This window comes from Harpia harpyja, chromosome 3, assembly GCF_026419915.1.
Source record: "Harpia harpyja isolate bHarHar1 chromosome 3, bHarHar1 primary haplotype, whole genome shotgun sequence".
Taxonomy (NCBI): domain Eukaryota; kingdom Metazoa; phylum Chordata; class Aves; order Accipitriformes; family Accipitridae; genus Harpia; species Harpia harpyja.
In genome coordinates, this window is record NC_068942.1 from 82,104,331 (window position 1) to 82,117,675 (window position 13,345).

Here is a 13,345-nt window from a genome sequence, read left to right on the forward strand (position 1 = left end):
GACCCCACTCCCCAGAGACAAACCTACCTTTGGTTCTTAACACTGACAACTGTGTACCTGGGTTTTTCTCCTCTGCATATGAATTCTTAGAAATTTTGGGTAGCAGCAAGCACAGGATCATTGTCTGCTATATAATCTGGGCCGCTAATTAGCATATGCATTTCCTGTAAGAAACCCAAAGACTTTAATTACAAAAAAAAAAATTAAGTTGTAAAATACCAAATGAAATCCCCAAACATCCAGCAAAACTACTTTTTTTTTTTAATGTAGCTATTCTTTATTAATAGGTATTTGGTCAATTACAGTAAACACTGAGGTAATTTCTTACCCCAAACAATTGCTGAGCCTACCTACTTGGACTAATCTAAATGTCAGGCACACCTGACTCCACAAGCTATTCACTGCACCTTCTCATTAGCTGGGAGGACTGGGCTGCTGGGTAAAGCTGTTGACTTCTGTTATACCCATTATGCAAGCAACTTCCCTCCTTTCCCACTTTTAATATGAAACTCTACCACTTAAATCTTTCGGCCAAGACAGAGACAATAGCTCGCCTGTGTTTTCAGACCTCTCATTACAACTCCCGTTTAAGCGCACGGTTACAGACCGAATTTATTGTCGTCTTTTAAAAAAAACCTACGTGTAGTTACAGCTCGGAGTCGCTTTGCAGGCCAGGTCCTAAAAGTCTTGACGCTGCTGAAATGTGCTAGCGAACTCTTTTTATTTTCTCTGCTGTTGCTGTACCCGAAGGCAGGCACAAGGAGCACACACGCCTCCCCGGCCGCGCTCTGCTTTCTCTTCAACCCCGCGGGCTCCGACTCGGCTCTCGGAAGGACCGTGGCACTTTTACCTCGATCCCAGCGCCCTACCCGAGTCACCTGGGCCGACCCGCGGGTCTGTCACCAGCCTGTCACCTTTCCCTTTGGCGGGCCTGTCCTCCTAACGCTGCCGCCCTCCTTTAACGTTCGGACGCCGCCCGGCGGGTTTAGGGGCCTTCGCGAGAGGCGCCGTGCGGCAGAACCCAGCTCGCCCTCCTCTCGCCGGCGGCTCAAGCCGGCCGCTGCCCCCCTCAACACCGGGAAACCCCCCTCGGCCGCCCGCTGCGCTACGACCGCCCGCCCTCAGCGCCGGCCCCTCACAGCCGCCTCAGCCGCCAACGGCCGCCCGCGCCTCAGCGGTGCGCCCCGCCCATCGCGCGGGGCGGACTGAACCACCCACACCGGGGGGGGGGGAGAACTCCGACAGTAGGCTACGCTGCCATCTCCCTAAACGCTGTTCCGCAACTTCCGACCGGTAGCATCACCCCCGCACTGCTTCTTGCCGCCCAGGCGGGCAGTGACGCCACCGGCCCTCGCCACCAATCCGGGCGCTGCGGCAGCGCTCAAATCTTCTAACAGCTGGGGCGGGCTACGGCCGCCGCGCGCGCGGGGCTTTGGCGCCGGTCTGAGGAGAAAGGGCGGGCGGCGGCTGAGGGGAACCGCGGCGAGATGATCGTGACCCCCGCCCGCCGCCGGGGAGACCTGCCGTTCCGCTCGGTGTTCCTCAACAGCATCCCCGCGGACACGCTGACTCCCCTGAAGGAGCTGCTGAGGCGCCAGGGCACCCTCGAGGCGGCGGAGCAGCCGGAGCCGGCGGGCCGTGCGGGGAGCCGCGCCGAAGGGCCGGCGGCCGGCGGTTTGGGCGACGGCGTCTTGCAGTCCCCGCTGCCGGCGGGCGGCGAGAAGCAGCGGGATGCCGGTGGGATGCCGGCCGGCTCCAGCCTTGGCCCCGAGCGGCGGCCGAAGCGGCGGGCGTGCGAGCCTCCCGCCCACGAGTCCCCGGCCAAAATCTTCCAGCGGATGAAGACCAGGGCCTTGCGGCAGAAGCAGGACCTGGGGCCGCCCGCGGGGAAGGCGCCGGAGAGGAGCTGCGGCAGCGACCTGATCCTGACTCCCGTCCCGAATCCCGAGGAGCAGGGGCGAAGGCCTAAGAGAAATCCTGTCACGGCAGAAGGTCGGCAGAGACCCGCCGAGGTGCCAGGTGGGTGCATGCAGCCAGAAAAGGGTTTGTCCGATGGCTTCTCTGAGAAAGCCGTCTCTTATTTAACCTTGAGCTCGCTATGACTTCCTCCGCATTCCACTTACGACTCTTCCAGGGTCTGGAAAAAGCGGCTGGTGTGTGTTCGTAGGTGTAAAAAATATCTGTACCAGTACTGGTTTTCCCCCGGATGGTTGGGATTTAAAAAAAAAAAAAAAAAAGTGTGGATGGAGGGGTACTTTTCCCCTCTCTCACTCAGTCTGGCTTTGACTGCTTGCTCCCTCTGTTGTGTTTGTGAATGGGATTGACCCATTGCAACATCTTGAAAAACAGAGCATTACGCTTTATAAGTAAAAAAGTCAAAACGATTACTTCAACTATTCCCTACAGTCAATACAGAAAGGAGGAGGGTTCATGGAAGAACTGTTCAGGTTTTTACATCCTTCTGGGGTATTCCCCTGGGCACTTGGGTCTGATGACTTTTGCAGTGCATCTTCCGTTTCTGACTAGTTGGTGTAATGTGAACTTGCAAGGACTGTGCCCCTCCTGGGAAGGTACTGTAGCCAGCTGCTCTAGGTGAGTAGGAATGGCCTTCCTTCTGGTTCGTGTGAATCTGTAAAGGTAACAGAGATATTTTAAAGGGGAGGGTGTCCTGCGGTGCCCTGTTATTCTCATGCTATGATCACCCAGAGTGGGAGGCTCACTGAAATATTGGCTGGTTTATCGGAAGGGTTGTGCTTCATCACTACATGTATTCCTGTTAGAAGTACAGTACTTATGAATCTCCTGTACTAAACTTTTATCCGGTTTTGAGTGGGGGTTAAGACCTATCTGGTTAGTCTGTGTTCATTTTAAGACATGATTGCAGAAAATTAGGCTAACTGCTCAGCCTGTCTTATCTGGCCAGTAGCATGGGTAGCTGTATGCTGTTTTCACTGAGGGGTTATCCAGTTGTTCTGAAAAGAACTTGCTGTTATGAAGGAGACAGTGTCCTTGTTTTACAGTTAGATATGAAAAAGTTTTCCTAAATCTCCTTGCTGCAACGTAACATCACTTGTTACTTTTCTTATTTCTGTTGGATACAATAAAATAGAGATTAAACCATTATTATGGTGGCTGGAAAAAGGGAAACATTGCACCTATTTTCAAAAAGGGTAGAAGGGAGGACCCTGGGAACCACCAACCTGTCAGCCTCACCTCTGCGCCTGGGAAGATCATGGAACAGATCCTCTTAGAAGCTATGCTAAGGCACGTGGAGGACAGAAATGTGATTTGAGGCAGCCAGCATGGCTTCACCAAGGGCAAGTCCTGCCTGACCAACCTTGTGGCCTTCTGTGGTGGAGTGACTACTTCAGTGGACAGGGGAAAAGCTATGGATGTCATCTATCTGGAGTTCTGCAAGGCCTTTGACACGGTCCCCCACAACATCCTTCTCTAAATTGGAGAGATATGGATTTGATGGGTGGGCTGTTCGGTGGATGAGGAATTGGCTGGATGGTCGCATTCAGAGGGTGGTGGTCAATGGCTCAATGTCCAGATGGAGACTGGTGACAAGTGGTGTCCTTCAGGGGTCCGTGTTGGGACCAGTACTGTTTAATATCTTCATCAATGACACAGACAGTGGGAATGAGTGCACCTTCAGCAAGTTTGCTGACGACACCAAGCTGAGTGGTACGGTTGACATGCCTGAGGGACGGGATGTCATCCAGAGGGACCTGGACAAGCTCGAGAAGTGGGCCCATGTGAACCTCATGAGGTTCAACAAGGCCAAGTGCAGGGTCCTGCACCTGGGTCGGGGCAACCCCCAGTATCAATACCAGCTGGGGGATGAAGGGATTGAGAGCAGCACTGCTGAGGAGGACTTAGGGGTACTGATGGATGAAAAACTGGACAAGAACCAGCAATGTGCGCTCACAGCCCAGAAGGCTAACCCTATCCTGGGCTGCATCAAAAGCAGTGTGACCAGCAGGTTGAGGGAGGTGATTCTGCCCCTCTGCTCTGGTGAGACCCCCCCCTGCAGTACTGTGTCCAGCTCTGGGGTCCCCAACGTAAGAAGGACATGGACCTGTTGGAGTGAGTCCAGAGGGGGGACACATCTCCTGTGAGGAAAGGCTGAGAGAGTTGGGGTTGTGCCTGGAGAAGAGAAGGCTCTGGGAAGACCTTATAGCAGCCTTCCAGTACCTAAAGGGGGCTTATAAGAAAGATGGGGACAGACTATTTAGCAGGGCCTGTTGTGATAGGACAAGGGGTAATGGTTTTAAACTAAAAAAGGGTAGATTAGGACTAGATGTAAGGAAGAAATGTTTTACAATGAGGGTAGTGAAACACTGGCACAGGTTGCCCAGAGAGGTGGTAGATGCCCAGTCCCTGGAAACATCCAATGTCAGACTGGACGGGGCTCTGAGCAACCTGGTCTAGTGGAAGGTGTCCCTGCTCATGGCAGGGGGGTTGGACTAGATGGCCTTTAAAGGTCCCTTGCAACCCAAACCATTGTATGATTCTGTGATTTTTATAAAAAGTAAAAGCTCCTAAAGTTTTATTTCCTTTTTAACAACAGATTTCCAAAAGGTATATTTTTGCCTTTGCATCATCACATCACAAATTGATAATGACTTTTGATTGAATATCAAAAGGGGCTAGTATTGGTGCTACTTGTTAGACCGTACTGCTGTGAAACACATCCCATTTGTAGGCACCTCCAAACTCCTGTTGATTCCTGTGGGTTGGGTTACATCCAGACATGCATACACACACCTGAGGGTGTTTCTCACATGCAGCTGAGGCAACATAGTAGCTAACCCCCTGTTGAAAAGGGAAAGATTGCATTGCCCATCCATCTTGGGAAAGAAAAGAAAACATACTGTCATATACTGGAGTTTAGGATCTAACGAAGTATGTACTTTGCCTCCCCTACCCCCCAACAAGGAAATGTTTTTCTCCCCCAGATTCAAAGATTTTTTTTTTTTTTGTATTCTTGTTATTTTCCAGAACTACCTTGTGCTCTGATTCCTGAGAACCAAACCATGAAAGCACTAGCCATAGATCCTCTTGTATTGGAATCCCCTCAGAAGTTCTTCTTGCGTGTAAAGTGGAAATTGCAGCAGCAGCGAAAAGGTACTGGGTATTGCTCTTAAAAACACTTCAAAAACTTTCTTGACTTCAGGGTCTCAGTTCTTGTTTATAGTTTCTTGCATACTTTGGCAGAGTATCATTCTTCTTTCTTTGTAGTCTGTGCGCAGTGGAAAATGGAGGAAGAAACCTGCAAATCTGCCTTTTCAAACCTGGAGATGGCATTAGACTTGGTTTAACTGTGGTTTAGGGTTGTGGGCTTTTGACCTTGAAGTTTGAGATCATTAATCCATTTGAGTGCACCATCTCCTCTGACAATGAAAGCTATCCACTGCCTTCAGGCTCCTAATGTGGTTAAGAGTTCTTTAGAGACTAGGTGCAACACTTCGCTATTTGAATGTGAAACTTGGTGGAAAAATCATAAACCTCTTATTTGCTGGCTCTTTTTTTTTTTTTCCCCTTTGCTCTTAAAACATAAAGAGAAAAGGTTTCTTTCCGTGATAAATTCTTTTGTATTTGTTTTTTTCCGTGTTGTTGCTTGATAGCAAACCTGTATATGTTTCTGTCCTGTAGTTCAGTTTTGAAATTGCAGGTGAGGAAAATGATGCATGCCAAAGTCTTAGTAGTGTTCAACTTCAAAACTGAGCTTAATTTATCTGAAAACTCAAACCCCAATGCTTGTAGCTCACAGCATGGCTAGAAGTCCAGATCTTGAAGTCTGGGAAGATGGAAATATTTGAGATTTTTTTTGTGAAAACAGATTTTTTTTTTTTTTTTTTTTTTCCTCTGCAATGAGGATTCATTAAAGAAAAGATAGGAAGAATGGTAAAGATATACTGTTAACAGGTATGGTGTGCATTAGCTTCGTTTTGGGGGAAAGTGGGATATCTAGAAGTCTTTAACAGCAGGGGTATTGAGCTGGTGGTGAGGAAAAGCTAGTCTGAACAAATTCAGAGAGTGGCGATTGAAATAGCCAGTGCTTTCACAATTGTAGTGTTAATCAATACAACCTCCTGTTATTAAAAATGGAGCTAACTTTATGAATGCATTTTCATTATTAGTTCTCAAATATCACTAATTTCTTTGTTATTCCTTTTTTTTTTTAATGGGCAGATTCAACACCTTCAAACCCAGTCAAGCAGAACATTCCTCCTTCCACAACTACAGAAAAGCCGTTAGTCAAATCTGCTTTTGCTGAGCAGCTCAGGAATGATCCTACAGAGTATGTGGCCACTGATAAGGATGATCAGGATGATTTCCTTGTGGAATCAGTGGATGCTGATGATGAAATGTCTGTGAATTTAAATTCCAGCCCTTTTAAAAATGGGGATCAGTTAGAAGAAAGGTGGGGAAATGGAGAAGCAAAACGTACTGAACTTCATCAAGACAGAAGAGAGTTGCAGCCAAGTAATAAGCAAGCTGCTTGTGGAGTAGAAAAGACACTGGAGACTAATTCTCAAAAGCCCTCACAGTGCTTATGTAGTATTATGTTCTCTTCTCCCGAAGTCCACATTCCAAGGAGGCAAAAGCCGAAAGAAGGCTATACGGTTGCTTTGAATAAACCTCATACAGATCAAGTTGCTGAGAAAGCAGACAAAGAGGTGGGAGAACTTAATACTTTAGGGCAACCGAGATATTCCTGTGGGCTGCTTGTAGCTCATAGTTGTGATTTATTTTTTTTGTTTCCTGTCAAAAGTAATGAGCATTCAGAAGAGAATAAACTATTATTTTATTGGCTCTTACTGGTAAAGGCTTTCCCATCAAAAGGATTTCTTTTTTCCCGTAATCCAAGATGACAGTGTTCGGGGTGGGGGGTGTTGGTTTGGTTTGTTTTTTGTTTTTTTATAAAAGGCGGCCTTTTATTTTAGCATTCACAAGCCACAGTGTGGGCTGAAAGATTTCTCTCTCTGAAGGAGCCTTCTACATCATCTTTAATATGTTAATTGCCATGTGTTGGTATGATGGACATGAAACAAATCACTGGCCAATCCAGCTCTTGGCTGTCTCCGCAAAGCCAAGGAGGAGAGATCTTTCCTAACTGTAGGCTAGAGATGGTTCTAAAGTTAACTGAATCTGTACTGCTGATAGTGAGGTAAAAGTCTTGGCTTTCTTACAGAATATCCAAACTTCTGTTGAATTAAATGGGACAAGAATCTTTTCCCAGGAGACTAGTCTGCAGATCTTCTTTTCAATTCAATACATGCTTGGCAGTATTTGCAACTTTCGGAATAAAGCTTGAGGAAAATGGTGTATTTCGAAGTGTGCCGCTTTCCTCAGTGATTAGCCTAGGAAACTGGTGGAAGCATACCTTCCCAAGGTTTGAGTTTCCTTTTTTTCCTGGAGAAGTCTGTGGAGAAGTCCTCTTTAAGTTAAGCAAGTTAATTGTTTTGTTCTCCCTCACCGTTGTCAAGCATGTCTGATATGTTTTCCTGTATTTTTAAAAAAAAAAAAAAAGTTACCTTTATGATGGGCTTTGATTTAGGCAAGGAACAGATATCTGTTAATATTAAAGATTTGTAGCTCAGTGGAAGGTGCTGAAAGAGGTGTTGTTATTGGACAGTACAGATCTGAGCACGGAGGAGGTGCTGGCTGTACATGGCAGGTACCTCTCCTCAGTCAGGGTTAAAGCATTGATAAGATCTTCAGTGAAGTCAAGGCTGATGGTCAAAAGGCGAACATTGTTAAAGGAAAGATCTGGAGTTTATTAACTGAAGTTGTGAAGAGAAATAGCCATAGTTTCAGATGTTAAAAAAATTGTTTTCCGAGAAGCTTTTTTTAAAACAAAGTCATATGTTTCACACACGGTTTTCCAAACTGCAACTCAAGTGCAACTGGCTTGCTGGCTATTTAATGCAAAATGAAGGTACTGCAGCTGTATGTGTCGGTAGTTTGCAATATCAGATATAGCCATTTTAATACTGTCTAAATTTTAGCAATAACATAGCTAATAAATACATTTTTTTTTCATGGATAACTTTTTCTGAACAGTAACGGAGGACAGGTGACAAAGTGTAAGAGGTATGGCATAGTGTTGGTATTTTTTGTGAGGAGCTTTTTGGATTTGCTAGAAGTCTTGGCCAATGACTTTGTCATCTGAAAGTCAACATTAAATTACTCAGAAGTTTCTGTAATTTAAATGCATGTCTTCGCTTGTGCATTAGACTCCAGCTTGATTATCTTTCAACATTTATGTATGTAATGGTTGTTTTCAGTTTTTCTGATCTGGAGGATGGTGCCTAAATATCTTCTCAAGTTATACAGGAGTTAATTTCTATTTTGGTAATGCCTTGGTGATGTTGCATAGCTTAGGCTAATTTAAAAATGACTTTTTTTTTTTTATAGCAAAAAAAAATCTGCCTAACCAGTTGGAGAATTAAAGTGATGGATGGTAACACTGCAATATATGTTGAAGGAAAACGGAAGTAAGGAAAAGTTTTCTCATTTAAATGCAATGTAAAACACGTTGGTGGGCTTTCAGCATCTGAGCTAGAAAGGGTATACCATCTTTGCCTGGCTGAACAGCTGTAGCTTTGAGACTTGTATTCTTGGAATATCTTGGTAACTGTTGGAAGCAGTTCCACACGCTTCTGCTGCTTTCCTCCCCAGCCACAGGGAACATGCTTGCATCCTAACCCTCATGACAGTGCTTACATCTCATACCATTTTTTTTTTTTTAAACGTAGTTATCTATCTTCTGACTAAGCACGCTGAACCCATTTGCTTCAGAGCCTGCAGAATGGCAGAGCTGGTGCACAGAGGCATGAGGGAATGCATGGCTGGAGGCTGAGGAACAGTGGGGGAGAAGGAACCATGGTTGTCCTGGCTTAGGTGGCCGTGGGAGCTGCACCTTCACGGAACTTACTCTTAGCCTTTGGCAAATACAAAGTGATGTTATAGTTTAAACTTCTTTATCAAGGAAGAGGTGAATTCCTTGATGTGTGCAAGAGGTAGAGTGCCTACATACAGAAGACTACTGGTTAAATAATTATTTCAAAGTCCAGTCCTGAGTTGATCAAAGAGCTTAAGACGAATAAAGACAAATGTGTTTGTCTAGTAGATCCCCCAAATTGGTGCTGACTAGGGGCATGATGAGCTTCTACTTCTTTTCACAAAAATTCTGTTTTGTGGCTGCTTTAAGTCAAACTTGGTGCAGGCTGCCATCAGGTCTATGTTCCTGCCATGTCATTTCTGATGGCACTATTACTCCTACAGCTATATGGTGAACCATGGCAGCAGCTGATCCACCTGAAAACTGACTCTGTGGGTTTTTTGGTTATGGTTTTGGTCAGATTGTATTCAAATAGCTACAAGATCAGGAAAACAAGTGTCAGAACAAAGGAGAGATTTAGCTTGCAATAAAGTTGTTTGATGACATTGTGAAAATATCCCTTGGAAAGGAGTATTCTACTTTTTCTGTAGCTAGTAACTACCTAACACAGTTACTTATCTACTGACAACTCAGAATCTCACTCAACAGCAGCAGCACTGTGGAAGGAAGTAGCTCAGTATGCTTACTGAGAGATGTCAGGAGGCCACATATTCTGTGGTGGGATTTGTAGTAGGAATTGACATTTGTTTCACGGCTATATGGAAACAACTGATCCTCTCACTTCACACCCTTCACTACTAGCAACATGTTCTCTTTTCACTTGTGTTAGTGTGTATCTGATACGTGTTGCTTACACATGATATATTTGATTTGCTTTATAGACCTTCTGAATTGGCTTCTGTTAATATTGTGTGTCAAGTTACACAGTTGAGTGTTTTCACTGTCATCTTGGGTTTCAGTCCTTAATACTGTTCTGTAGTTTGGTCTGTTGGTTACTGTTGTAAAAGTGTATTTAACCAAAACAAAAAAAAAATCCAACACTCTGGAGATTTTCTACTTTAATGCTTGGGTCTATTTTTTATTTCTCATGGAGAAGTCCCTTAATTTCTTAACAAGTCCAATTTTTGCACATATTAGGACTCCTTCAGTTGTTTTTGTCTTTTACATAGGAAGGTCATAAATAAATACAATAATCCTGGGGAAAATATACATTTGACCTGTATAATGGTAGTTTTGTAACTTGCATAATGGTAATACTGCAATAATGAGCTGGATGGAGTCCTGTAGTCCATTTTGCTTCTGCAGCCTTATGTCAAGCTAATGTTCTGTGACTAACGTTTGCAGTAGTTGACATGTTCGTTTTGTCTCCTGTCCAAGTACTAGACAAGGCCAGAATGGCTTCTCTGCCAAGCTAAAAAAACCTAGCACATCCTGCTAGTGTCTATATCGCTCATAATATACGTAGCGCTGCCAGCCTCATAGGGAATATCAATATTCTAGTTTAAAATTCTTTCTTTTATGAAAACAATGTTTTATTTCTGTTCTTCATGTTATCTGTCTCTTCTTAGAGATATGAAAGATCTGTCATGGCATAGTAATGCAATTATGGAACGCATAGCACACAACCAAGTTAAAACATCATCTGGCAGTATCTACTTGCTACAGGGAAATATAGACTCAGCTTCGATGAGGAAAGAAGGTAAGAAGATGATTCTTAATGTAACATTACAAACTGAGAAGGGCTTTAGATTTATGACGGAGCATACTGCCGAAGCGAACGTTTTGTCTTATCCTGCTAATTGGGCTCGGTGGGTATTCAGCACATGATGGAAAGTGACTCCAGCATCAGATTTCTAAATACTACCTAATGTTAATTGTAGCTGGCATTTTAGGGTCCTGCAGTTATAGAGAGGGCTTTCAGAGCATGAAGTTGGCTAATGGGTGCATTCTTTTAAGGAAACTGGTTTTTGCTAAGATTGCCTCTATGTAATTTTGGTCAATGTTTTGGCATTTAAATCGTGCTAAGACATTCAAATAGGGATTGTTTATACGCTACTGAAATTACTCTGGTGTTCGCATTCTATCTGTGACTTACTGTTCAGTAATTAACGATTAGCTCTGCAATGCTACATGGAATTTCTGTTTGGAGATAGACTAGTTATGGTGCCAGTGCTTTATAATTTAGTAAACTGGTCCATCTTTAGGGTCTAAGTGGTATCTTATACCAAATCCATCCAAACTTCCTGCTTTAGATTGTTTTGAAGCATGTGGAATTTTAAAGGAAATTTAATTTACACCCAGAGTTAAAGTTAGGCTAGGCTTTATTCTATTTTTCTTGCTTCACGTGCATCCTCTGTCATGTTCACTAGTAAATGAGCTGCCATGTTAGTGCTTATGGCAGCTCTAGGAATGTAAAGGTCGTCTGTGGCATAGATGGAATAAATGCTTGCCTTAATACAGAGGTGCCTTGTGGGCGTGATCACGCTCTTTTTACAGGAGCATATATGCACTCTTTGCCCTTTCAGGCCCAGCACAAGGCATCCAAAGACGTGTCTGTGGCTTTAATTTTTTCCTCTCATTTGTGGTACTGGGATGCATTCTGATAAATACCTGACTTTGCTGCTCTCCGACTTGAATATTTTTATTAGTTCCTCTGCTAAATACTTGTACTTGTTTTTATTTCAATATTCTGAGAAGGAAAAGTGACAGCCAGAGACTTCTGAGCAGACTGGCTCAGGTACTACAGAGGTTTCCTAAGCTTAAGAGTTAATGGACTACTCTGGGTCAATTCCTCTGATCTTCGGACTTAGCACTTAGGGCAAAACATCCGTCCTTCTTGGCTTCCCCCTTGTCTTCGAACACACAAAAACTGTCATAGGGTCGGTGTGGAAAATACCCTGGAAATACCCTGAACAGATTCAATATTGATTTAGGAATCAAAAGAGAAGTTAAAGACAAGCTAATGTAGGTGGAGAGGAGAAGAAATGCCACATCTAAAGTCTAACCTGAGGATTTCCTTAAACCGCTGGTACTGGCAGCTGAAAATGGCTGGGACTGTCAGCAGTGGCACCATCAGTTTGTGAACCAAGCTGCGCTAGTACAGAACTACTTGCCTGTGGAAAATATCAGACTGCTGTGTGCCCATACTCCAAGTGACTTCAAAGCACTTGAAATCATTAATGGAATGTGTTGCAGTAAGAGCACTGACTAGGCACTTACCTCCTTCCACCTCGTTATCAAAAGTGGTTATTAGCAATCTGGGATACCAGGTGCACTAGCAAACTCATCTGCTGGTCACTGATGATGAAACCATGCAAAGGACAGTACAGGCTATTTAACTGCACAGGCTCTGTTGTGGAAAGGTGTTTTCTGTGGCTGATGTCCCAACAGCCCCACAGCAGGAGTGTTGCACACAACCCCCTGTGGTGCTCGCTTCATTCCAGCCTGCATCTGTGGAACAGCACTTGCTGTGCTTTGGCTAGAGCCCTTCCTGAAGATCAGGAAATATTTTATCCAGTCCATGTAAAGAATGAACCCATGTGGTTGTTGTATCGGGTCTGGCTGAGATGGAGTTAATTCTCCCCATAGCAGCCCTCGTAGTGCTGTACTCTGTATTGGTACCTAGAAAGGTGTGGATAACCCACCGGTGTTGTGGCCACTGCTGAGCAGTGCTCCCACAGCATCAGGGCTGTCTCTCCAGCATCCCCCCCTCACCGGCAGGCTGGGGGTGGGCAAGAACTTGGGAGGGGACAGAGCCAGGACAGCTGACCCAAACTGACCAAAGGGATTTTCCATACCATATGATGTCAGCTCAGCTATAAAAGCTAAGTAAAGGGAGATGGAAGGGGGGGGGCATTTGTTATTTTACGTTCGTCTTCCGGTACAACCACCACGAGTACCGAAGCCCCGCTTCCCAGGAAGTGGCCAGACATTGCCTGCCGATGGGAAGTAGAGAATAAAATCATTTGTTTTCCTTTGCTTTTGCTTTATTAAACTGTCCTGATGTCCACCCACAAGCCTTTTGTTATATTTTGTCTCCCCTGTCCAGTTGAGGAGGGGAGTGATAGAGTGGCTTTGGTGGGCACCTGGCACCCAGCCAGGGACAACCCACCACAGCTGTAATGAAATGCCACTCCTAAAACATTTTAAAGGAGCTGAAGGATGAAATAACTAGCATGTAACATCTCGCAAAAAACCTGCTTTGATACTTATGGGCCTGAAAGGTGGCTGATGCAAAGCTTTTTAAGAAAGTTGTTTCCTAAGTCCCTTGAAACTAAGGAATGTGGAGTTTGGCATTCATAGGAGGTAAACCAATAGAAACCATAAGAATGAGTGGGACTGGTGGATGTACAGATAGTGAGGTATGGGGGAAGGCATCTACAGTGCTACTATAGATGAAATAATGCCTCACAATGGTGTAAGACTTCTTTG

The 13,345-nt window shown here is 44.8% G+C and overlaps 1 protein-coding gene across 1 annotated transcript in view; it reads left to right on the forward strand.

Annotated features, from left to right (window-relative positions):
* Positions 1-1,399: 1,399 nt before the first annotated feature.
* MIS18BP1 (MIS18 binding protein 1) overlaps positions 1,400-13,345 on the forward strand; it is a 28,238-nt gene continuing 16,292 nt past the window's right edge. The window contains exons 1-5 of the mRNA XM_052783708.1: positions 1,400-2,019; positions 5,005-5,130; positions 6,199-6,686; positions 8,428-8,507; positions 10,483-10,613. Of these exons, the coding sequence (XP_052639668.1) occupies positions 1,488-2,019; positions 5,005-5,130; positions 6,199-6,686; positions 8,428-8,507; positions 10,483-10,613 (1,357 nt within the window). The 5' untranslated portion in view covers positions 1,400-1,487. The remainder of the gene's footprint in view (positions 2,020-5,004; positions 5,131-6,198; positions 6,687-8,427; positions 8,508-10,482; positions 10,614-13,345) is intronic.